Here is a 26,261-nt window from a genome sequence, read left to right on the forward strand (position 1 = left end):
CTGCACCCCCTGACCCGGCCCAAGGGGTTCCAGGGAGGGGAGAGTGGGGTCTCCAAGAGCTGGCCTCCTCCCAGTGCGAGTCTGGGCGCGCTGGATGCCAACTTTTTTCACTGCCTGTGGAGCAATCTCCAGGCACGTTCCTCCCAGGGGGGCAAGACCCTGAGACCCCATGCGTTGCTGCCAGAGCATGTCCTTCTCCGCCCCAAGCGCCCCTCGGAAGCGCCCAGGCTGCCCCCTCCGTCCTCCCTACGACTCCCAGGTGCGGGCGCGGCAGGAACCTGCCTGCGCACTTGGGTCCGTCACCCCGCAGGCTAGAAGGGTGCCCTCCTACACCCCGGGGTCTCTGCCTCTTCCGCTTCCCTTCCCAAAATCCGAGCCAGAAGGCATCTCGGTGGCCTGGGAGGACGATCCGAGGCGCGGAGCCCCTGGTGGGAGGTGGGGAAGAGAGGAGGCTCGCTGTGGGGGAGCAGCTACGTTTATTGGCACTCGGTCAACGCCCGGAGCGTTCCACCCCCGCGGAGGAGGCCGGCTTGGAAACTCGGGGTGCGGGAACTCCAGCCGCGTCCCTGGGTCCCCGGGTGCCCTAGAGCACCTTCACTCCAGGATCACTCCCAGAGGAGAGCCAACCTCAGCGCTGCGCTGGAGCACAGGCTGGGACTCGCCCCTGTCCGCTCAAGTCTTCCCAGGGTCCAGGGATGGAGGCGAGGGCGGGGCTGGCTGAGCGCTGTTCCCATCTCCCCACGGCCCAGGGGGCCACCTGGCTGTGAAGCTCCTAGCGCCTCGGAGGCACCAGCTTCAGTCATGCAGAACCCGGAAGCTCTCCGCCTGGGAGGGGAGGGGAGGACCCTGATCCCGCCCTGCCCAGAGTCACCAGGGAATAAGAGGCTCCTGGGTCTTAGCGGGCCAGAGGCAGGGTGCTCTTGCCTCCCCTGGGGCTGCTGGGGCTGCTCAGGAGCTTGGAAGTCCTCACCAGGGGCGTCTGGGAAATGGGCTCCCAACTAGGGGTCTTCTCAGTTGAAAAGTGGGGGAGGTGTGGAGGAGCTTTGAGCTTTAAGAGAAGCCATCACAACTTGGGTTTTCCTTTATCATAATAGTGGTTATTAATTTTTACTTTTAAATCAAACAGGGAAAGGGAACTGGCCTCCTCCACCCACTAGCCCTCCCCTCCTTCCTTCCCCCCACTCTGTCCTAGTTCGTCCACTCTGCACTTACCATTTATATTTGCTACAAAAGGAGAAAGGAAAAAAAGAAAGATGAGAGGGCCTGCATCCTTTCAATTTTTAAGTGACCACAGTGGGCCCGACTGGAGCCATTGGCTGGTTTATTTCTGGCCGAGATTCTTCTTCTTCAGAGGCCTGGGACCTGGGACCTGTGAAGGGTAACTGCCGGCAGATAGCAGGGTTGATGCCAAACCTTCATAGTTGAGTCGGGTCAGGAGGAACAGGGTACCGTCCCTCACCATGCTGGAGGGCGCCTTCAGAGCACAAGGTAGAGCTTCTGGCTGGGGAGAGCACAGTCCTGGTCCTTTTCCTGCACCTGTGCGACCTTGGGCAAGTTGTCTAACCTCTCTGTGCTGCTGTTTATCCACCTGTAAAATGAGAGTTTCTGTAGTTGCTCTAGCCTTACAGGGTTTGGGTGAGAGTTAAATAAAGGAGCAAGCACACAGAGCAGGACCTGGCGTTGTGCCTGATGATGTTAGTTTTCTTTCCAATAGACTGCTCTGATTTTTGAGCTTTAGGACAGCGAGTGGGCTAGAAAACACAGGTATCTTGCCTCATACACATGCATTTCCTTGTAAGTAACAGATTTACATGTGGAAACAAAAAGAGAGTTAATCCTACTGGGAGGTAGCTGAACAGAAGCTTCCAGCTCTGCAAGCTCCAGCTGGCCTGGCCTCCTCCACCGTGTCCTCTGCATGTTCCAAGGAGGCCCAGGGACAGCTGCCCACTGGCTGGGTGGTAGGTTGGTGGTGTTTGACTCATGGTCTTGCCAAGCACCATCTAGCTGCAATCCAGTTTGGTAGCAGTTGTACCTTCTTGGGATCGGATGGAAGGCCTTGGTCTCCCTGCCCTCCCAGGATGAAAGCCTGGCCTTAGTAAAGGTTCGTGAATGGAAGACTTGCTCCTACAGTACACGGAGTATTTTGAAAACACGGGAATTAAAGAACCGTAGGAGAGGCTTTATCGATCATGTATCCTGTGACTCACATTTACAGTGACTGGACTTAAATATGGAATTGTGTGACAGTTTCTAACCCTATAAGAACAACCATGGCCATCCATTGTCCATAAAAATCATGAATGTAGGAAGCAGATACCTTGATCCGGGCTTTCAGCCTTTAATTTTCATTTTACTGTGCTGAGAACAGAAGACAAGAATGACCGCTAGCAGGTTTTTAGGTGTACCAACCCAGGGTCACTGGCCACAAGGCACAGGGTGGTGCAGCCAATCTCCGGGGTGTGTGGTCTTGATGGCGAGAGGAGCTGTTCTGATGGGAAGTATCAGACATACAGACTCCTGGGAGCCGAGGGCCTGGGAGGAGGGGGCAGTGGGATTTATTGATCAACAAGTATGCATGCCTGAGTGAGTCTCCATCTCCCTGTCTTTACCCCTGGTGGCTCCTGCACCAAGGGGAATGTGGGGCTGACGGGGGCTGCTCCTGGAGTTGACCTTCCTGCCCTGCCTTCTCTGGCCATCGTTGATGCTGTTTTCTGAGCTCCTCCTCCTCTAAGTCAGAGCACACGCTGCCTTCCAGATAGACTCACTGAGGTCCCTGATGGGACTTGAGCATCAAAAAATAGGTTTCGTCCTTTCAGCTACAGCCACACAAGCCATTCTATTTCATCAAAATCCTTTCAGATAGTGTTTTTATTTTTTTAATTCAGAAAATTGGGTCTGCTTGTATGTCTGTCTGACATTTCACCTTTCCAAAAATCAGACCGTTTTATTTTCATCTTTAAGCTGATGGGTGGAGGAATGAACACGTGCCAAGAGGGGAATCGTATCTGACACAGAAAATGCTTTGGGGACGCGGCGATTTCCCAGTGGCGTGTAAGGAGACTATTGAAATCTGAGTACATTTGCTCTGAAGGACACGCCGCGTGCCCTGCCTTGGCCCGGCATGGGAGTTCACACAGTAAGCACAATTCCCCAATTAACACCAGCTTGGCTGACGTTCCTAAAATCCTGGGGTAATCTGTCACATCCACAGTCACCCACGTTGTTGCGATAAAGACCTCAAACGTGGAGATGTTTTTAAAGAAGCCATGAGACTCTCCCTGATGCCTGCCTTCATTATTTAAGATACTGCCTCAAGGCGCATAAATTTTAAAACTTTAATTAAAGAATCAATCAGTGATGGAGCTTCAAAATGAGGGGACCCGGCAGTTTCAGATGACATCATCGGCAAACCCGTTGGACAGGGTTGTAGGGCTGGGGGGGATATTATGAAAAATGACATGTGGGGTTAAAGGAGAGACAGCTGTCCCCACATTTGGGTCTTAGCTGCTCCGAGGACCATCTGTACCACTGGCTTGGCCTCGCTTACTGGACAAGGGGTGTGGGTGACCCTGGCCTGCTGCTGCAGAGGGCTATGTCTGTTTAGGGGTATGTGGTTTATTCCAACTGTACCCTGTTTTGGTCACTGTGCTCCATGGCAAGGCAGAGGGGACTCTGTTCTCCTGGATCTTCTGTCGTGGGGAAAGCCAGGTGAAAAGCAGGAGATGGAAATGCATTTTCATAAGGGAGACGGCAAAGGTGGCAAAAGCCCCAGTGGCATTGGGGTACCGAGGGGCTTGGAGGGACCCTCCAGGGAGGGGAAATTTGAGCTGAGTCCTAAGTGTAAAGAAGGCGAGGTTGCACATGGTCTGTGCCTCCCCCCCCCCCCCCCCCCGCCTACTGTGCGCCAGGCAGTGTTCACGGCCCTTGTGGTGACCAGGGACCCGTGGATGCAGTGACCAGCCCCGTCCTGGTGCAGCATCCACCCCAGGGCTGCCATATGGATGGAGGAGTGTCAGAGGTGGGCCCAGCAAGCACAGCAAGAGGGCAGGTGGGTTCTCTGGGCCCAGAGGCCAGCTTGGGCGTCTGGATGTCATTTTGATGAGACATCACTGAATGTGCAGAGAGACGCCGTGGTGTGTCTGTGGCATCGACAGGCGGGGAACATAGTCGCCTTCTCTTGAGATGAGTGAAGAAGGAGAAGGGCGCTAGGCAGCTCAGTGTTCCGCCCGTTCTTCTCTGTGGCCAGGTTTGCCCAGTGGGCCTGCCGATCCCCAGGCAAATCCCTGGACATCTAAGACACTGGACTCCCATCGTTGTCCTCTCTGTGGGCTCAGGCCCAAATCTTCCATTCAAGAAGAAAGATTAGGGGCTGGGCTGGGGTGTGTCTGCGGGAGAAGATTGCCCAGCATGCAGGAGACCCTGGGTTCCGTCTCCAGAGCAGAGAGAGAGAGAGAGAGAGAGAGCGCAGGAGCTCGCAGCTTGGCTCTCCTGTGCCCCTGGTCGATGGCCTCTCCTGACGGTCATCTCAGGGTGCTTTGTGTGCTCTCGAGGGACTGCTTATCCTCTCTCTCGGGGTGAGCCAGCTGGGCCACGGTGCACCTGCCCCGACGTCACCGATGCCCTAGCATCCAGCCCGCTGTGTCCCAGAGCTCTGAGGCGCACCAAACGGAAAGGAATGATTCCACCTGATGCTTCTGGTGCACTTTGAGGTTCTTGCTCTTGAACCCCAGTTTGCAGACAGGGGAGGCAGGCCCAGCAGTCTTCTCGAGGACGGCGACAGGTCAGCGGCACCCCCCCCCCCCCCCCCCCCCCGCGACAGGCTGAGCCCAGCCCTGACTTGGCCCCTTCTGCTGCCTTTGCCAGTCCCGGGAGAGGGGGGAGGCCACGTAGCACAGTGGTTGGGGTCTTGCCGTTTGGCTGATTGCTCTGAGAAGGGATGAGGAGCCCGTCAGGGCCACGAAGGAAGGACAGGGCACTGTGTCTGTCTCCTACAGCCGTCGTCCCTGTCACTGCCGTCCACGTTGGGGCGGCCTGCTCTGGAGGTCTGCTCGCCTACAGTGTGGCTCTCGTTTGGCTCTGTCTGACCTGAGAACCCGAAAGCCCCGGGCAGCCCATGGCCCTCGGGCTCTGTCTCTAGGCTCCTGAGCTCCGGGTATGTTTGAGGGAGGGCCCAGGCCGCCTGTCTGTCTCCGGGCAGCCCTTGGGCATCACACACAAGGCCAGAGCTGCCTGCTGCCTGCTCCCAGTGCAGCCCCTGGACGGCTGTTGACGCCCCAGATAACCGACAGGGGGACAGCTCCCCTCTGCATTTCTCTGAGAACCGACGTAACGTGGGAACTCGTGCAACCTCTTCACTCCTTGCTAGTCCGACCTTCCTGCAGATGCGGATGCCTCTTCCCTAGGACGTCACAGCTGAGGGCTTTCAGGACCAGCTTGGAGTGCCACGAGAATCTAATACCACTGGTCAGTGGTGGCTCCTTCAGGCCAGGGCTTCCGGTGAGTCTTTCACGAACTCCTGTCTCAGACTGCTATTATGCCCATTTTACAGATGAGGGAGCCGAGGCCCAAAGAGAGACTTCAGCCTCTACAAGTTGCCTCCAACATCCTTGTAGGATGTTCTGTGGTGACAGGCACATCAGGTGTGTGTGTGTGTGTGCGCGTGTGCGTGTGTGTATGTGTGTGTGTGCGTGTGTATGTGTGTGTGTGTGCGTGTGTGTGTGTGTGCGCGCGTGTGTGTGGGGTGTTGAGGGGCCAGCAGAGGTGTCCTGAGCAGGCACTGGGAGGTGCAGGGCAGGGAGGGGCGAGGTTTTCAGCAGCAGAGGGTGGATGCAGCTTCCTCCCCTCCTGGCCGCTTGACCTTGGACTTCCCTCAGCCTCTCTGGACCTCCCCCTGCCCCGCCACAGGTGGTGATAAGTCTTCCTCTGTTGCTCGTTAATCTGATGATTTGTCAGTCTTACAAATTATTCTAGCCAAGTGCCTGGCACCTAGTGTGTGTCCTGTGTGTGGAGCGGTGATGCTTTTGTTTAGCTGTTTACTTGATTACTGCTGTCGTTTAACAGGAAGGATGTTGCTGCCGGTAGTGCCAGAATCTTGCATGTCTTTAGGTACCACTTGGGACCAAACAGCTAGGCCCCAGCCATCGCTCAGAATGTGGTCCCTCCACGTTCCTCTGACTGTAGCCGAGGTGATGAATTGAGAGTGAAGGGGAAGAACCCCGCGTAGCTGCCCAGCGTGGTTGAAGGAGCGACAGACTCGGCCTCCACGTGGAGTCCCGCCCGCCGAGGGCTGCTGACAGCGGCCATATGCACGGGCTCTGAGTGATTGGCAGAGAGGAACACTAATTTATTAGACTCGTTATGAGAAGTGACGGAGCAGGGTGTGGGGGCCTGATTCAGCATCCGTGGCCCTGGCCAGACCCCGCTGGTGCTGGCTGGGTGTCCTTGCCCTCGGGAGCGGCCCCTGGCCTGCTGCCTGTGTTGAGCAGGCTGTCCTAGGCTGGGGCGGGGCCTGTCGCCTGGGCGCTGTGGGGAGCACAGCTCTCCCTGGTCATCCTCAGCCAGCAGGTCCAGCTCTCTGCTGCTGATGGCAGTGGCTGCGACACCCTGGAAGGCCGTGCTCTGCGTGAGGAAAATCCCCAGGGGCGGAGCACAGGGCCAGGGAAATATCGGAGTTTCCTTGGGAACAATACAGGGTGTGATTGACACTGTCTTTAAGATGGCGAGGCCCAGGAGGGTTTCTGGCTTCTGATGTGGGAGGTTGTGGGTTTGAGTTGGTGCAGACAGATGCTGCCTGAATCAGGGGAACAAAGTGTTGCCTTCCCAGGTGCTGCCAGTTGGCTTTGGAGTCTGAAAAGCTTTGGGAGAACCAACTCCCTGAAAACCAAGGTGCAGGAGGTCCAAGGGCTTGGGAGCCAAGTCCATTCAACACTGAGTCCAGATTCGGTCACCTTTTAGCTGTGTGACCTTGGGCAATTTGCTGTGCCTCTCTGAACCTCCACTTCCCTGCCTATTAAAAGGCAGATAATTGTGCTTTTCTCGCCACAGACGGAAGCTCCAGAGTGAGGTAAGCTGGTTGGCTGTCATGTAGGACTTCTCAGTCATCTCTATCCACTTATTTACCTTGTGGTGTTTAGATATAGGGGTTTTTTTTCATGCTAAGACGCTTTGGTGTGAAAGGTCTGTGGTTTATGTGTCTGTGGTTCTTGGGAAGATGCTTTGTCTCCTAATGAATTTCATCTTGCAAATGGAACAGACCTGGTTTTGTTTGTGTGAACTTAATGAAACCTTTGAAAACCAACGTGCCTCTGTGAACTTAGTTGTGCTTCATGAGAAATATTTTCTCAAAAGCCACATTTCCTCAAATTTTAAAAGAATCGACGTCGCAAAGGCTGAGGGTAAAAGAGCAGACCGTTCCGTCTAATGCTGGGGCGAGGGGGAGCAGAGCGCAGGTGGAGGCCCGGGGGCCGGCTGCCCACTCTGGGCTCTGTGGGCTGGCCGTCTCCTGTGCTCCAGGACCAGGCGGGGTCCGTCCCAGGTCTGGGTGGATCCGTGTCCCAGAGTCTCTGGAGGGCCTGGTGTCCCTGTAACAGGCCTTCCATGAAGCGCGGGGCCGGTTTCACGGTCCGGGCTCGAGGGCACCCGGGGTGGGGCAGCTGGGGCTTTGTCTAACCCACTGCTGACTCCGGTTTGCCTTCCTGCCCTCGTTGTAATTCGCCTGTAACCTGCATTCATTGTTTTACTAAAAGTCTCCACACGTCACTCAGGTACTCAGAGAGCAGTGCGGGCCTGTGAGGGAGGTGGACACCGGAAGGTGCGGTGACCGCGGCCCTCTAGGGCTCGGCCGTCCTGCTGCAGGGCCTGGAGCCTCTGCCAACCAGAGCTGAGCGTCGGCCCAGTCCCGCGGGCGAGGGCAGCCTTCCGGCTTTCTCCCGTGTTTCCCGGACGTGCTGGGGCCGCCCGGGATCCTCGTGTCGGGTCCCTTGCTGCCCATTCTGTGCCCTGGGCGGACCTCTCCAAACCGTCCTGGAGGCAGACGAAAGGACCGCGAGGCTCTGACCTAGAGTGACCTCATGGAGACAAGAGACCTCCGGGTCCCGAGAGGGCGGGTGGCCATGTGGGCAGGGGGGAAGGTCTCTGTGGAAAGGCCCGAGGTCACTCTGAAGCTGAGGTCGGACACCGAGAAGGGCTTGATGGGTGGGGGAGGGCGCCAGTGTGCGTGGGCCCTGGGCCCAGGTGACGGGACGGAGCTGCAGATGCCTGGGAGGGACGGCCAGGCAGCCCTTTCTCCCAAGATGGTGAGAGGGACTTGTCATCACCACCCATGTACGGAAGACCAGTGAGACGCGCAGTGGCCAGGGGTACCTTGAGAAGGGCACGTGTGCACGTGTGCATGGGTGTGCACGGGCAGAACCCACGTGCCCTTTGTGCCCACACACACCAGCACGTGTGTTGCAGGAGGAAGGGGAGGAGCCGGGGCCATAGCTGCAGAGTGACCGATGACTTAGGCACCCGTGTCGCTGGGCATCCTGCTGGAGACGTTGCAGAGCCCAGATCCGAGTGGCCTCCGCCTTCCCTCCAGGACCAGTCCCTTTGCGTTTATCTGGCACCTTTCTTGATTGACAGCTTCCCCAAGGGAAGAGCCAGGCCTGGCCTAGGAGCACACCAGAGATGGAGTCCGTGTGTCCCTCTCTGTCCCGCCTTCCTTGTCCCCTCCCTGGCTCCGTATCAGTGTCACAGGTTTCATGGCTTGCTGGGGACTGTGTTTGGGATCTGACCATTTTGGAGGCTGTTTCTCAGGGTCAGTGAGCACCGGGGGCCCCTCTGGCCCTTCCCGAGGCTCCCACTGCAGGGGCCCTCTGCATCCTGCTGCCTGCTGGGCTCTCGGGGTCCCCGCTCTCACTGGTCTCCAGAAAGCAGCACTGGGTCTTGTTTTCCTCTAGCACAGAGAGGGTGTCCTCGCCCTGGTCCTCCTCTGCTCACTCACCCTTTCGAGACAAGCCTGGGTGGAATTCCCATCCACAGAAATAAAATGAAGGGCCACAGCTCCCGGACCACAGGGGCCACCACCGGCCTCACTTGGGAAGGAAGGAGGAGGACTGTCCACTCCGCAGCGCCCCAGATTGCTCTGCTGAAGGAAGGAGGGGTCCACTCCAGGGACAAAGAGGGATCTGGGTGATCTCTCCATGATTTTCGGCAGCGTCCTGGGAATATCAGTGCTGGCAGGCCGTGCCCAGGCCTTAGTGCAGGGGACACAGAGGGAGCAGTGTCAGACCCAAAGCTGTCTTAAGAGATCCTAGGAAATGCCAGCAGATGTCAGTGTGCTCTTGCCATTGGATCCTCTCCTTGGCGCTCCTGTAAGGCAGCGGTGATCGTCTTCAGTAGCAAAAGGACACCAGCACACTCTTCCCGAGTCGTCGGTGGAGACGCCTGGAGGCAGTGTGTGGCAGGTTTGTGGGGAGACCCGCAGAACTCTTCATAGGAGGGTTCTCCAGATTATCCAACCGTGAGACACGGCGCCATCTTTTCCTGCTTTTCCCCAGAAGAGTGGTTTCAGAACCAAAGCCTAGAGTTGGTTTTATTTTCCCCTCTTCTTTCCAAGCCCTGGTTCAGAAACGTGACATCCCAGGATCCAGCTCGGCTCTGGAGGGATGGACAGGCTCTGCCCGCGGCCGTGGCTCTCTCTTTGAAAGCTGGAGTGTGAAAGGAGAGAGGAGAGGAGGCTGGGTGGGGTCATGGTGGGCCTCTGAGTTAGGCTGGGCGTCTCCTGCAGTTTTTCTTGTTGTCATGAGTACAAACAGCTGTGGGCTAAGAGTCAGCTCCTCTGTGGACACTGTTGGGCTTAAAAATTGGGTGCAATTAGGCAGAAAAAGATTCACTATTTAAAATTATTAATTTTTAAATGGGATAATTTGCAAGCATTTAGGAAGGTTAAGTTCAAAAGAAATAAGGTGGTTTCCAGGCAAGAAATGGTGCATTTGTCAGGGTGTGCTTGATGCTTGCTTTGTTTATTTAATAGTGCACTTTAAAATGGCTCACTACCTTTAAAATGCAAGAATATGCAGAGAAAAACAGATCTCCCTTCTACTTGAGTCCCAGGTCACGGGAGCCGAGTGCTGTTATGGTTTCTCAAGCACGAGTTCTCAGATGTGGTACACACGTGTGGAGACATTCGCACCAACATGGGATGACTCCGCAGATGCACACCCACCCTATGCTGTTGCTTTATTTATTTATTTTGATTTAGGGGTATGTTTTAGGGATTATTTTTCCAGAGCACTATATACTTTTCTCCTCGGTTCTGTTGATGGATGTATAGTATCCCATTGTGCATATTTATGACCCATTGTTTAACTGGGCTCCTTCTGGTGGGTGTTGTCTCCATATCCTGTTACCTAAGGGCTGCACGAGGCATCCCTGGCCAGCACTGCATCCCTCATCCGGGAACTCCTCTGTGGGATAAACTGCCAAGTGACACTGTGAGGCTGGGGATACGTGCCTTTAGTTGGTACTGACCTTGGTGCTTCGGCTGAAGCACACCTTCAGTCACTGGGGATGGGGGGATTCAGAACTACAGGAAGCATTCGGGGGCTCTTATCTGGCCACCGTGGTGTCAGGCCGGGACCCTTATGTGTTATGTCCCTGTTGGAGCGTGTGGCCTTTCTTGTCACCGATGTGCTTTGCTGACACGTAGCACCCCAGGGAGTAGGCCCTGGTCAGAGCTAGGGCTGGGGGGAATGAGAACCCAAGGGCTTTGCTCAGGGTCCCAGGGTGAGCCGCCAGGGGATGCACCCGCGGGTCCCCCAGCCTCACCCCTGCACTGCCCTGCCGCCGTGTGGCCCAAGCTCAGGGGCCAGGTGGGTGCTGATGTCAGGGTTCAGCTCAGCTCCCGGGCACCCCTGACTTGGCTCAGAGATCATGTGCTGCAGGGGCCTTGGGACGTAGGGTAGGACGTGAGGCTGCGTCCCTGGCCTCTGCCTCCCAGAGTCCACCAAGGTCCCCGGGGAGGGGTGGCCACAGGAGGGAACCACATGTGCATCCTGCCATGGCCACAGAGACCTGGACCTGAGGAGCCACGTGGTCGCTGTCGCCAGGACATCTTCCTGAGCCGTCCAGCTGAGAGGGACTCGGCGGGTCCCTGCCCAAGGGTGGGGCAGGTGGGAGGAGGCCACGGTGCTGCCAAACCCCCGTCCACGCTTCGTCCCTCCTGTAGCATCCCCAGCCCCGCTTTGTCTTTTAAAATGTCGTTGGGAAACGTCCATGAAAAGTTGCCTGGAAAAAACGGACTCAAAGAGCCACGTCCTCCACGGGAGCCCCAATTGTGGGTCATGGTTTTTCTATCCACGATTTCCCTTTGGTGTCAGTAACGGTCTACGTGAGGATGGCAAGCGCCAGGCACAGTGCCACCAGCCCCCTGTGCAGGCCGACTTTGATATCACCCCCCCCCCAGTGACACCTCCTTGGAGCCCTGGTCCCTCACTCTGGGCCCCGACGTCGGCCCGTTGGAATTACTATGTGAAATGAAATGTATCTGCCGTCCCCATTACACGGTGCCTTTTTGGTTGAGCGGAAGGATCACGCCTTCCAAAGAGGCAGGCTTATCACGAGGCCTGAGCTTATTTTCCAGTGACTCTGAGGGAAGCGCTGGGTGGATCAGAAGAAATACCTATTCTTAAGGCGTTGGGAATTAATATCCCGTTTCATAACAATAATTGGGATCCCAAGGGAGGGCGTCCGAGTCTCAGGCACGTCACGGAGGCCACCTCCTGCGCATGGTGGCTGGTGTCGCAGCTTCTCTCTCACCAGAGGACAGCCCCCTTGCCTGGAAGCCCCATGAGGTGGCTGACCTCGGGTTTGAGACTCCATGGTTTGGGTCGAATGGGAGACAAGACGCTTCCCTCAGCAGAGCATGGACATTAGCTGGCTGAGGGACACGATTGGAACTGTGTCACTTCTCAGCATGAGGCATAGGAGGAAAGTTTGGACCATCCCAGACGTCCTGTAGTGACCTGAGCTGCAGAGCAATGAGGCCGGGCTGCGGATGAAAGGACCCAAGGTTAAGTTCTGAGCACAGCAAAATTAAGGGGGTAGTGGTGGTGGCAATGATTCCTACTTGATTAGTATATCATAATGTATATACATAGAAATATCACACTGCACCCCATAAATTTGCACAATTACAATAACTTTTTAAGAAGTCCTGCACACCCCTCCTCTGCTAATTTTTTTTTTTTTTATACCAGGAATTGAACTCAGAGGCACTCGACCACTGAGCCACATCCCCAGCCCCATTTTGTATTTTATTTAGAGACAGGGCCTCACTGAGTTGCTTAGCACCTCGCTGTTGCTGAGGCTGGCTTTGAACTCGTGATCCTCCTGCTCAGCCTTTAGAGCCATTGGGATCACAGGTGTGCGCCACCACGCCCAGCTCCCTTGCCAAATTTAAAGTGCTCTTAGGTGGCGCTCTGTGACCATCCATGCCAGCATAAGGTTTGAGGTCTTCTTGGCTCTTTGGGGGGCATGAGAGGATTCCCACAGAGCTGTGGCCTGGGTCCAGTGCCTCGGCCCACCTGTGTGCAGACACCTGCCACTGAAAGGGTCTTCCACTCATCTTCCTCTGTCCTAAGAGAACAGGCAACAGCGTCGCAGGAAGAGAGGCACCCAGGGTGATGGTTTCCCTTCTCCAATTTGGGAGGGTTTAGTTGGTGGGAAAGAGGGATAAGTGTCTTCTAAGAAAGGATTTCCTAATGTGGGAGGGAGGCGTGGACGCACTCCAGGGGCTTACTGACACTGCACTCGGAATTGCAGGAATAATTTTGTTGTTGCTGATGCCGAGGATGGAACCCAGGGCTTGTGATGCTCGGCAAGCACACTACCTCTGATCTGTACCCCAACCCAGAATAAATGGGGTTTTTTGGGGGGCGGGGCAGAGGCCTATAGCTTGCTATTTCATTGTTTATTTATTTACTTCTATGGATTTTTGAGATTCTCAAAGTGCTGTGGGATACACACCATGAAAAACTCAGGCTCGGAAACTTTTGTACTGTTTTCCCAAGACCCAAGCGGAAGGGAAGAGAATCCCCACGGTGTAGCTCAACCACTACACCTGCTTTAACTTTCTCCTGGGATCCTGTGCACCCAGGGGCGGAGGGAGATGGGGAAGGGCCAGGCAACTCCATGGCGGTGGAGAAGGGGCATGCACAGCTGTATTTGGAAGGAGAGATTCACGCCTCTGATTCAGCAGTGTGAATATGGCATTTATTTGCATAATAACTTCTGTACGATCATTGAGAAATTAGCCAAATGGATACAGAACACTAGAACGAAAAGCCCCGTAAAGATCTCAACATTGTCATCGCACTTTGAATGCAGGACCACTCAACAACTCTGATGGTAGCGAGAAATCAGACCGTCCTTCCTGGAAAATCCCAGGGATCAAAGCCGAGCACACACATGTTTGCAGGAGAAGATTCGCAACATTTAGTTATAGTCCTCAGTAAACTTCAGTAACAACTCATATTTATTTTTCAAAATGACTAACTAAGGAAACCGTCATTGGTATGTAGTGATCATTTGTAAAAAATCACAGTTTGTAGAAAAAAAAATTCAATGATGCCCAATACTAATGAAAAGACTTGTGTTTGGGGTTCAGTTAATGACCCACCATGGGAACTTGCTAGGTCTGTGTACTAAGCATCCTAAGGTCTGGCTCCAGGAGGTAGGGGGGATGGACCAGAAGGCTCCCCTGGAAGACCCCCTTCCCACACACACTACTTGATTATCCGAGTGACTCTAGAAACCATGTTTTCTAAACTTTCACATATACCTGCTTATGAGTGTGTTGGACTCAAACCTGTATGTAAGACCCGTGTTACATTCATCTTTGTGCACATCACTATCATCCCTATCTGCCCAACTCTAGAACATCAGTATTACAATTTGGTGATCTTTTAAAATGTCTTCATTGATGAACCTGTTTTGAGAGAGGTCCAATAGCTAGTATTCACTTTTGGCTACATATGTATTTATATTTACATACATGATATATATTTATGGGGCACTTAGTAGGAGCTTTACTAACCTGCGATTTTATTAAGAAAAATTCAATAAAATTCATCTAAATGAAGACAAATTCAGTTGTTGTAGAGGCTTGATGGTTCCCGCCCTCCCTTGGACAAATCTGCAGAAAAGCTAAGCAGACTTATTTACAACTTGGGCTGGATTTCTGGTTATCTTTCCTATTTAAAGTCACACCCGACAATCCCGATAGATTTGAATGGCTGTGTTTTTAAATAAGCGGAGATTCTCTTGGCCTCTTGCCTGTGGCTTCTCTTATTTTCTGTGCATCAGTTTCTGTATGTGGACAGGCTCCATCATATTCTACAGCAGATAGTGTCGTCCTCTCTCTCTCCTCAAAAAAAAATAGCTGAATCCTACAGAAAGTGCCCCCTCCCAGACCAAGCTGTGTGCATAGCAGGGAGAAGAGACCAGATGGCCAGTGGGCTGGAATCGGCAGGAACCGGCTGGGATTCGTGAGGGGGCACTTCCTCCTCCGTGTCCCCAGAAGTCCAGTCAGGACGAGCTGGAGCTTCCCGCAGGACAAGGGGCTGCAGAGTCACGGCCCCTGTCTGGTTCCTGGCCCAGTGGGTGCATCGGAGCTGGGCTGGAAGTCGGCGGGAGATCTGGGGACAGGCTCCCAGTTTTCTGCTTTGCCTGCTGGGTCGGGGGAAGAAACCAAGGGTCCCCGTGTAACAGAAGGTGGGGTGGGGGAGAAGCCCAGGAAGGGGAGCCGCCCTGTCTCCCTGCCTCGCACCTCGTGGGGGCCGCCGCTCTTTTGGGGAGGCCGCATGAGTTGGGTGGGTTTGGATCTCAGAGGAAGGAACTTCTCCCTATTTAAAATGAAACCTTTCTTTGCCACTGAGCAGCTATGCATCCTGGGGACAGCCAGCTGCTGTGACATTGATCCCACACCCTTGATTTGACAGCAGGTGTGAACAGTTATTTTGAGGAAAGCTAAGAACTTTGCAAATTCTAATTATTTGAATTATGAAGGTTTTTTACTCCTAAATATCTTTTAAGGTGTATTTTTATGACCCTTCCTTTTTTTTGGTTACTATATAAGTTATCTCCTGCTGCATAACAAATAGCCTAAGGCTTTGGTTTTTGGCCCAGTGCACAGTAGTTATTGAGCACTGCACAGTTTCTATGGGTCAGAGACCTGGATGCTGAGCTGGATGGTCCTGGCTCAGGGTTTCAGGAGGCTGCAGAAGCGTCTCCCCAGGCTGTGGTCCTCCCGAAGCTGGGAAGCCACTGTGCCTCACTCCCTGTTGATTGGCAGGTCCTGGCCCCTCCATGTCCTTGTCTTTCTATGTCTGGGTTATTTCACTCTGCCTGTATTCAGGGTTCATCCATGTAGCATGTCAGGATTTCCTTCATTAAGACTGAATAATATTCCACTGTGGTCATGGACCACATTTTGTTCATCAGTTCATCTTTCAATGGAAACTCGAGTGATTTCCATATTTTAGCTATTGTGAAATTTCGATGGGTTTCTATGAAGGTATGACATTGTCTCTCTACCATTATACGACCCACAAAATAGTTTCGTTGCCCTCCAAATCTCCTGGGCTCTACTTTTCCTTTCATGCCCTTCTCTTCTGAAAGTTCCTGGTGACCAGTCATCTGTTTCCTGATTTGCCCTTCCAGGACACTGGGCAGTTGGAATTACACAGCATGCACCCCAGTGGTTACTTTGACCTCACCTCAGAGTCATACACCATCGTATTTATTAGAGGTGACCTGAGCCCACCCGGAAGGGGAGGATAATTGAGTTCCATTGCACAAAAGGCAGGGAATCAGAGAATTCATCAGCCTATTTTGAACCACCCTTGTTAAGATGTGGCTAGAAACTCCAGCATTTATGGAGCATCTGCTTACTGTTGGGCACTGATTTTCATGGGATGCTCGACAATGAATGATGTTATGTTATCAGATGAGGAAGCTGTGACTCCCAGGACTACACGCCTTCTCTGTGCCAGGATGCAAACTGAGGTCAACCTGAAACCAGAGCTCAGGTCTTGAAGTGATATCCCACTGCTTCCCTTTGTCCAGGGGAAAGTCTTATTTTAGGGCTTAGATTCAGCGCACAAAGCTTGGCCAAAAAATGTCAGGAGATGTCAGTGGGGGTGGACGCCAGACACCTTCCAAAGGCATTTGCCATCTTTCCCTACTGTATGAGTATCCTGTGGCTGCTATAACAAGCTACTACCACCATCTTGGCTTAAACCAGCACGGCTTGATTATTTAAAGCTCTGCAGTTGAGATGTCACACAGGTCCCCCTGAGCTACACTCAGATTGTCAGCAGGGTAATATTACTTTGGGGAAGCTCCAGGGTACGAGCTCTTCCCTTGATTTTTGATTCTAGAAGCTGCTGATATTCTTTGGTTTGTGGGCCCTCCCGTCGTCTCTGAAGCTGGCAGTATCGTCTCTGTCTTTTCTTACTCCTATCTCTCTCAGACTTGTCCATCTCCCTCTGGCACTTTGAAGGACTCTGGTGACCACATCGAGCCCACTTGGATGATTCAGAATTACGTCTCTTTCAAGGTCAACTCGTTAGCGACCTATACTCACCTGTAAGCTTCGTTTGTAGACTTGATCTGGGGTGTACATAGGTTCATTCTGTTAGGAGGAGGACACCTTTAGGAGGGGCACTTTTCTGCCACCCTGGCTCTGTCCCCAGAAGCTGAAGTGCGAGGACTATGCCCGGGGCTTCTTGCCCTTTACTTATCACCTAAGTTCTGCAGATGGTGCCTCTGGCAGGAGACCAGAGGGAGGACGTTGACAGACGTCCAGGCGCTGGGTGTCCTGGTGCCTCCCTGAGTGACAGACACCCCCTCTTAAATGAGGGTGCTGCGGGCGCTCCCTGAGCAGCCTCCTGACTCGCCGGAGCTTGCTCCCCCCTCAGCCCTCTTGGCTGGCCCCGGGTTGCTGCAGATCTGTGTGATTTCCCTCCCTCCCCTCTGCCTGCGATTTTGAAACTCCAGTAAGTAAAAATCTCCTTAAATGATCCTATTTTGAGCACGCCATCTGTTTTTTTTTTTTTATTGAGACTTTGACTGACTAAGGGTCTTAGTATTTGAAGTTAAAAAATATAATACGAGGTGTCTTAAATCGGGCAAGTGGAACCTTTCTAAGGCATCCATCTCCGCTCCTTGACAGAGCCCGTTCCTGTGACTCCCAAACCCCGGGCACCATGCCCTTTCCATAAGCTGAGCTCCCTTTCCAAGCCAGGGCGGGGCTTCTGCATCTCTCAGTCAAGAACTCCCTTGGGATGCAGAATATTCTCACCTAGAGTCGCTCTTTGCATCTGTTACCAAAGGTGAGGGGTTCAAGAACATGCTCCTGCCCACCCCCCCCTTGCCCCGGGAGTGCTGAGTTACTGCCAGGTCTTAGAAGACCTGATTGAAAAAAAAAAAATTCAAACAATTCCACAGGTGAGCTAATGAGCTAATTACAGATAGTGGTTTCAAAACATTGGCACTGCACACGTAAACAGCATCTGCCTTTGATTAAGGTGTGAAATTTCTAAAAGGTGTGAAGAAGAGATGGGCAGTATCTTCAGGTGGTTTTCTTTACTTTTCCCTTCTCTTTGGATTGTGAAGGAAATATCACAAAGTATCTTTATGTGCATTTCCCCATGAGAACCATGAAAATTAAACAGCATACAGCAGAATCCCCCCCCATCACCAAGAGCCATGAACTCTGAGTCCCCTCCCGCTCGGCGGGCAGAGCAGGATCTGATGTTGGCAGAGCAAGGTGACGTCGGTGTCCCCCTTCATCTTCATGGTCCCTCGGTCATCATCTCTGCTTTGCAAGAGCAGCTTCTCTGCACGCACCTGCAGAGTCTAGAGAGGTCGGGCTGTGTGTCTGCAGAATCAGTGGTTCTCTCTGCTAACTGCACATCAGAATAAGGAAGAGCTTTGAGAAGTAGCCCCGATGCCCAGAACATGGCTCCAAACACTCTGATTTAATTGGTCTGGGCTGGAGCTTCTAATGAGCATCCAGGATTCAGACCCACAGAACCCAAGCAGGAACTGGAATGTTAATGTGCATATGCAAATCACCTGAGAATCTCATCAGAATGCAGATGCTGACTCAGTATGTGTGGGCCGGGGCCTGAGCTTCAGAATTCACGATAATACACTCTTAAGTGATGCTGATGCTGCTGACCCACGGGACATGCTTTGAGTGGCAAGAGACAGCATTTGGTCTTTGCTGGCAAGTCAGCAGGGCTGGATGTCAGCTCTGGATCTTTGGCCGTTTCTGTGCAGGCCTGGAGAGCTCTCCAGCAAGCCGTAGACGTGCGCTCTAATTTGCTTTCAGGCTTGTAGACTAAATGGAGCCTTCAGGAGGAAAGCACGGCCAAGCCCTTCGCACACATCCGTGTCACATTAGTGCTGGGAATCTGTTCATCCGCTCCCACATCCTGCCTACCCTGTGTTCTTCTGTTCATTAACTCAGTGCCTCTGCGTGGATGCCTGTGTACACCAGGCGTCTTCTCAGTGCTGGGGAAAGAGCCATGTCGTGGGTAAGTCGGGCTCCTTGGCCCGGATACTGCAGTGAAGGGGGTGGGAAGAGAGGCTCGGGGAAATTTGAGCCAAAGACAGAAGTGCAGGTGACCCCATGTACCGCGAGTGACACAGGCGTGCTGTGCTCGGGGTCTCCTTGGGTGGAGTCCTGGCTGATGGTTTCTCCAGTGGAAACTGTGCATTCAGAGGAAGTTGGGTGGTCAGCGGGGATTCTCAGGAGAGCCGAGGTCTCAGCCGAGACATGAAGGATGAGTGTGTAGTGGGGACCCTGGGGAATGCCCTCTCAGGGAGAGAGAAGAGCAATCACCCGAGAGAGGAAGAAGATGAGTTTATTGGAGAGCAGAGGGGTCAGTGTGGCCTTGGTGGGAAGGTGGAGGAGGTGGACCCCGTATGGGGAGGTGGGGCGTAAGGACTAGGGGCGCTTTCCCAGCACCCAGGGAAGGCATCTGATGGTCTGGTGCAGGGGAAGGCGTGTTCTCACTGCTGTGTTGGGATGACCACTCTGGTCGCTGTTGGCACCAATAGAGAGAGGAGGGTGTCCAAAGCAGACGGAGGGGAAGCAGTTAGTAGGTTCTTTAGAGCAACGCAAGCAAGTGGGAATGGTTGGAAACGCGACATCAGGAACGGGCATCATGCGACGGAGAGCTGAGGGGCGGGTGGAGGCAAGAGGACCCCCGCGCGTGGACCAGCAGTGGTGACGTACTGGACGCAGAAGACTCGCCAAAGGACTGAGCCGTGGGGCCTGAGGAGTCTGAAGAGCCCTGCTGGGGACCAGCCTCGGGGCCTGTTAGAGCTGCAGTGAAGAACACGGTGTGTACTCAGGGCCGTGAGTCACGCAGGTCTGCAGATAGGCCCCCATCAAGTTAAAATCATGTGTTTACAAGGAGAATTTAACTAGAGAAGAGCAGAGAGCAAGGAAACACCCAAGTTCTGAAGGAAGACGCCCCGCTCAGGGAGGCAAACTCTGGAGCCCTCTCCACGCCCGCCCTGCCCTGGGCGCCCCGACCTTGGACTCAAGGTAACCTCGACAGCAGTTTCAATAATAATGAGTTTGTAAACTTCCTGCGAACATTGTTTCCCAGACAGGGAACATCTGGCCGGAGTCATGTAATTGAAACGATGTCGGCTTTCTCTAGATGTCTCTCCCTCCCAGGGCCACGTGCGGAGGGTGGGAGGCGGCTCGCTTAGACGGTGAGCGTGGCCAGTGGCTGTGAGGCAGGAGACGTGCGCGGCCCTGGCATCTCTTCAGCAGAGCCCCCAGGTTACCCAGGGGCCTCCCTGCTGGGGGCCGAGCTGCGGAATTCTGGAGCCCAAGAAGGGAACAGGACACGCTCTCGTGGCCAATGGGACTTGTCTGCTGAGCCTCGAGGGCAGGGAGTCCAGCCCCCGGCCTTCCGACGTGCTCCGTGAACAAGTGCTCACACGCGTGTGTGTTTCTGAGCCAGCCCCTCCCTATTCAGAGTGGGGAGGACCAGCTCCCTCCCGGGTCGGACTCGGGCTCCACACCAGGCCCGAGGTGATTCAGCTTTTGGATGGATCCTCTCCCCGTGGTTGTTCTTGGCAGAGGATGAAAGATGCGATTTCTCTGAAAAGCTCGTCCCTTTGAATTGTGTTCCTGAGGAAGGAGGCCAGATGCCACATGACCAGCGCTTTAGAAACTCCGGGATGTGGGGAGACTGGCGTGCGGAGCCTGGCTGCCTTCCATCTGCAACAAGGGCAGCACCAGCAGGGGACAGGCAGAGCTGCCGAGAGAGAAAGGGAAGCAAGGGGCAAGGGGTGACTTCCTCGCAGACGGGGAGGATTTAATCCCCAAATGGAAAGGTTTAGGGTGACATTGTGCTGCAGGCCCCAGGCAGGAGGCAGCATCCAGGCAGCCCCAGACATGGGGGCCACAGCCCGGGTTCAGCCTCAGCACGTTTGCTATTTTGGATTTTTCGGATTTGGTGTTAAAGGTCCTGTGTGCGTGAAGTCGCTCAATTCCGCACCCCTGGGGGTGGGTGGGGTGTGCCTGAAAAGGAGATAATGCCGGTTTACAGTCAGGGGGAACTGAAGTCTGGGATTGGAACTCGGAGAATTGCAGCGAGAAGCCCATCTTGCTGGGTGACGGCGGAGGTGCTCATCTCCCAGGGGCACGAGGGCAGGCTGCGAGAAACAAAGAACATCGGGCAGGATTTTAAGAGTTTTAATTTAAAATAAATAGAGCCATGTGCGCTGCGGTGAATGTGTGCCCAGGATTTTACCATAAAATGGCTGTGACTAATTTTATCTAATCTTTATTACAGCGCCAGGGGGGGGTGACCTCCGCCTTTCACTTCTGAGCAAGTTGGCTCGGGAGCCCTTGCCAAGGTCAGGCAGCCCCACTTGGCTGAGCTGGGATTCGGTCTGTCTCCATCACTCCTGCCCTTACACACTGTTCAGCAGGACTTCCTGGCAGAGCAGGGGTCTTTATTTCCTCTCCCAAACCTACAGGGATGTGGAGCAGGAGCCCTCTGTGCGTTGCGAAGATCACCCATCTTGGGGAAATGGCCGCATGTGAATACCACTCAAGCCATAGTGACTCTCTCTTCCAGATAGCTGCGCTGTCTTTGCCGGGATCAGTGCCTCTGACTTATCTGCAACCTCCCTGCTCGCTGCTCTTTAAGAATGGCTCCTGTGGGCCGCATACCAGCAACTGAACCACGTTGCGATTTCCCCCTCCCGGCCCGTCCCTGAAACTTCACCCTGGAGCGCTCCCAGTAATAAGACCCGACGGGAGCGAGCCTCTGGATTAAAGGAGGCACCTGCTCCGTGGTGCACCCGGAGGGTCGCTGTCAATAAAGTTAGCATGAAAACACCCCAGATGTCTCCGTAACCTTGGGGGCTCAATGGATCCCTGCAGACATTTTTATTTATAGCAAGTCCCTAAAATTCAGCCCAGTTGTTACCTATCGTGGCCTTGGGTAACCCCATCATCATTCACAGCCATGACCTTTGGGAAGCGGGGAAGGGGTGTGGGGACAGGCTTGGGCGTCACTACCTCTAGGGGCGGGATGGGTGTCTGTTCCTTCCTGGGGGCACCGCCCTGGCCTGTCCTCACAGGCCTGTGAGGGCTCCGCCAGGGCATGGGGTCCCCAGGTGTGGCTGGAGGTCTTCCTCTGGGTCCCGGCTGCTCACCCTCCACCTTGAAGCTTTGTGTCCTACCGCGGTCTCCACTGCAGCTCTGGGGGCATCTCTGAGGATAAGGAGTCTCTTCCTCACGGGTTCATGCTGCCTTCGTCCTGGTCAGCAGCCCCGGGTCCAGGTCCTGGGTCCAGGCGGAGCTTCAGGGTTGTCCTTCTCCCCTTTCTCCCGACCACCTCTGTTCTGCCTCTTCTCAGCTCTCCAGCCAGGTGGACCTTTCTGTTCCCCCACCTGGACTGACCAGTCGAACCCTTGACAAAGGACTATGGTCTTTCTCTCCTCTGCTCTGGTCCCCATAATGGTACCCAAGTCTATTTTATGCAAGTGAGAAAACAAACCAAAGGCAAAACTACTCGTGCCGTGCCTTTGCTCAGTCACCGACTATGACTCCCTATTGCCTAAGAGTACCTCCACCTTCTAGTGAGTGCTGGCCTTGAATTTACGATCCTCTTGCCTCCGACTCCTGAGTCACTGGGACTTCAGGTGCGCACCACCATGCCCATCACACTTGTTTTTTTTTTTAATTTCATAAAGAAGACACCAATGCAAGTGAGCAGACTTAGGGAGCAAGGACATTCCCCATAGCGTTATCTTTTGGGGGCCAACGAAGTGTTAAATAGTCAGACTCCCTTCTTCCCTCCAGTTAAAAAAAATAATAAGTAGCGTTGTTAATCCCGGAGCCTTTCCCTCTTATATGAGAGGGCTACTGGTCCCGGGGCATTTTCCGTATCTCAGGGCATCTTGCTGGCGTGTTCTAATTGGTGCCTTTCGCCGGGGCTCTGACTTAGGAAGGTGGCGGTCTCAGACAGTGGAGACAGCCCGAGTTCCTGGGTCCTATCTACCTTGCGAATATAGTTGTTAAAATTTTGGTTTATGTGCACTTGCTTTCTAGGAAATGCAATAGGGAAGGTTTGGAGAGGGCCGGGAGGAGCCATAATTACAAGGGGCAATTATGTTATGTACAATGATAATCATAGTAAACGTATCACAGTGGCATATCATCCATCCTTAGACATTTATATAGATACTACTTCAGTGTAAAAAATAGAAGAACACTATTATAATTCCTCAATTATGACATTGGCTTGTGCTCTGAGCTCTCACACACTGCCAGTCATTGATACAAACATCTCTTTGAGCCCCCTAAGGCATCAAGGGGCGGGTCGGACTCCTTATCTTTCACATTTGACAGACAGACTTCAGCTTCCACGAGTCAAAGCAGTGTGTTCAGGTCATGTGGAGTCCCAGGTGGGACCCGTCCACGTCCACGGTGTTGATCTCTGAGCGGCCTGCATGTTGGGTCTGGAGGTGCAAACTGTAGAGGAGAGTCGTGGTCCTTGGTGTGCTGAAAATGCCTACCCGGATCTCCTGCTTCTGCCTGCTGTCCAAGTGCAGCGAGTTTCTGCGGTGAAACTCGCAGATCGGCATGCATCCTTACGGAGAGGAGTCATCATCCGGCATTTGCTGTATTGGCGATTGTTTTCAGTCTTTGGTTTCTAATAAATATTTATCAAGGTGAGCATGGTGTCTGGTGTTACGCAGCTGCCCCTTGGCAGGGTGCTCCCCGGGAGGCGGGTGTCTCCTGTGGCCTTTTGTACTGTTTCAGAGGGAAGCAAAGGTTTCTACTGCCCAACCAAATCTTCAAGCAGTGCTTCTCATCTTTGGCATGAATTATGCCATAAGGGCCTTTGCATCAAGGGTCCATGATACACCAGACTCTTGGGAAACAGGAGTGAACAGGGCAGGAACTTCCCAAAAGAAGGAACACAAATCACCAGCAAATACATGGAAAACGTTCAACATCTCCAGCCATCAGGGAAACGCAAACCAAAACTACACTGAGATCCCATCTCACCCCAGACAGAATGGCAGTGATCAGGAACACAGACCAGAATAAATGCTGGCAAGATTGTGGGGACAAGGTCGCTCCTACAGTGTTGATAGGACTGCAGACTGGGGTAATCACTCTGGAAAGCAGAGTGGAGATTCCTCCAAAGACTAGGAATGAAGACACCATACGACCAGCTGTCCCACTCCTCAGTATTTATTAAAAAAAAAAATCTAAAATTGGCACACTACAGTGGTACAGCCACTTTGTTGTTTATAGCACCACAATTCACAATAGCCAACATATGGAATCAACCCAGATGCCCATCAATAGGTGGATCAAGAAACTTTGGTCTGTATGCCAATGGAGTTCTTCCCAGCCAAAAGGAAGAATGAAGTCGGGGCATTTGCTGGTAAATGGGTGGAATGGAGAACATCGTGCTAAGTGATATGAGCTAGAGTCCGAAAACCAAAGGTCAAATTTTCTTTCTCATAGGTGAAAGCTAGATCAAAATAAGGGAAAGAAGGCAGTGGGAGGGAATCAGATGTAAAGATATAGGGAAGATCAGTGGAGGAGAAGGAGAGAGGGAGGGAGGGAACAGAGGGAGAGGGGGAGGGGGAGGGAGAGAGGGAGGGACAGGGGAGAAGGGAAAGAAGAAATATGGAATGAATTTAACAAAATCATGTCATCCTAGTATATAATAGTGTATGAAAGGGAATTCCACCTTTATGTACAGGTAGAAAGCACCAGTCAAAATAAGTAAATAAAGGAGCAAGAGGAAGATCAGCAGAGGAGAGAAGGTGGGGAGGGGGGAGACGGGGAATGGGGATTGCTGTGAAATTCCTTGCATGTATGATTGGGGCAAACTGAACCTAAATACTATGAATAATTATAATGCTCTAAAATACCCCAAAGTGAGCAGGGTGTGTTCCTACCCACCTGGGAGTTTGCACCCACAGGAGCCTGCACATAAAAGGATGAAATGATTGACAAGGAGAGGCAAGGGCACAGGAGGAGGGGTGAGCAGGCCCCTGAACTGGGCAAGGGCCATGATGAGTTCAGTACAGCACGTGAAATAGATGCAGTCTCCGTGTATCTTAGGATGCTTTGAAAACACTGGGAAATTCAGAGGCAGGCGTCACACAGGGCCTGGGGTGCAGCTCCGTGGCAGAGGCCCAGCACCCAAATCATCATCATTAGTGAAAATTTTTAAAATACACAGAAAAAAATCACCTAGGGTTCCCCAGTCACAATAATTGTTAATATTTTGCTTCAGGCCAGATTTGACCAATCCCCTGTGGGTGCACATTGAGGTATTCTCTTTCCCAACGCAGGAGAGACCTAAGGTGAAGAGTTTCTTTTGCCCACTTTGTGACAGGAATTTGTTTTGTTCCTTTGCTCTCAATGAAGGCTCTAGGGGCGGAGTGATCTGGGTGGTCCCAGGCAGATCTCAGTAATGCCAGCGCGAGAGACCCGGCCGTCCTGGGTCTTTCTGCATGAGCCCCCTGGTATCCTCCTATCCCCAGGCTCCCTCACCTGGCAGTAGGGGAATGGGGTGCAGGGCAGGGCAGGGTCACTTACAGAGGACAAGGTGCTCTTAGCTCAGTTTGGAACCCGATCAGTTGAGGGTGTGGCATATTTGAACCCAGGACTGAAAGCCTGGGTTTTTCTCTCCCTCTCCCCCCTCCCTCCTCCCTCCCTCCCTCCTCCTCCTCTCCCTCCCCTTCCTCCCTTCCTCTCTCCCCCTTCCTCCTCCTCCTCTCTCCCTCTCCCTCCCTCTCCTCCTCCTCTCTCCCTCCCCCTTCCTCCCTCCTCTCTCTCCCTCCCCCTCTCCCCCTCCCCCTCCCTCCCCTTCCTCCCTCCTCCTCTCTCCCTCTCCTCCTCCCTCCCTCCTCCTCCCTCTTCCCTCCTCTCTACCCTTCCTCCTCCCCTCCTCCTCTCTCTCCTCCCCCTTCCTCTCTCCTCCTCTCTCCCTCTCCCCCTCCCTCCCTCCTCCTCTCTCCCTCTCCCCTCCCTCCCTCCCTCCTCCTCCTCCTCTCTCCCTCCCCCTTCCTCCCTCCTCCTCTCTCCCTCCCCCTTCCTCCCTCCTCCTCTCCCTCCCCCTTCCTCCCTCCTCCTCTCTCCCTCTCCCCCTCCCTCTCCCCCTCCCCCTCCCTCCCCTTCCTCCCTCCTCCTCTCTCCCTCTCCTCCTCCCTCCCTCCTCCTCCCTCTTCCTCCTCTCTACCTCTCCTCCTCCCTCCCTCCTCCTCTCTCCCTCCCCCTTCCTCTCTCCTCCTCTCTCCCTCTCCCCCTCCCTCCCTCCTCCTCTCTCCCTCTCCCCTCCCTCCCTCCCCCTTCCTTCCTCCTCCTCTCTCCCTCTCCCCTCCCTCCCTCCCTCTTCCTCCTCTCTCCCTCTCCCCCTCCCCCTCCCTCCCCTTCCTCCCTCCTCCTCTCTCCCTCTCCCTCTCCCCTCCCTCCCCTTCCTCCCTCCTCCTCTCCCTCTCCTCCTCCCTCCCTCCTCCTCTCTCCCTCCCCCCTTCCTCTCTCCTCCTCTCTCCCTCTCTCCCTCCCTCCCTCTTCCTCTCTCTCCCTCTCCCCCTCCCTCCCTCTTCCTTCTCTCTCCCTCTCCTCCTCCCTCCCTCCTTCTCTTCCCCTCCTCCCTCCCTCCTCCCTCCCTCCTCTCCTCTCTCCCCCTTCCTCTCTCTTCCTC

At 53.9% G+C, this 26,261-nt stretch overlaps 1 protein-coding gene across 27 annotated transcripts in view; it reads left to right on the forward strand.

Annotated features, from left to right (window-relative positions):
- Positions 1-26,261, forward strand: part of Rbfox1 (RNA binding fox-1 homolog 1) — a 2,023,047-nt gene that overhangs the window by 519,693 nt on the left and 1,477,093 nt on the right. The window contains exon 1 of one of the 27 annotated variants that reach the window (XM_078024594.1): positions 18,337-18,584. The exons of the other annotated variants lie outside the window; for them this stretch is intronic. Coding sequence (XP_077880720.1) covers positions 18,531-18,584 — 54 coding nt within the window. The 5' untranslated portion in view covers positions 18,337-18,530. Of the gene's footprint in view, positions 1-18,336; positions 18,585-26,261 lie in introns of those variants that run through there. 27 annotated transcript variants of the gene reach the window in all.

Source organism: Ictidomys tridecemlineatus, chromosome 10 (assembly GCF_052094955.1).
Source record: "Ictidomys tridecemlineatus isolate mIctTri1 chromosome 10, mIctTri1.hap1, whole genome shotgun sequence".
In the NCBI taxonomy this organism is placed as follows: Eukaryota; Metazoa; Chordata; class Mammalia; order Rodentia; family Sciuridae; genus Ictidomys; species Ictidomys tridecemlineatus.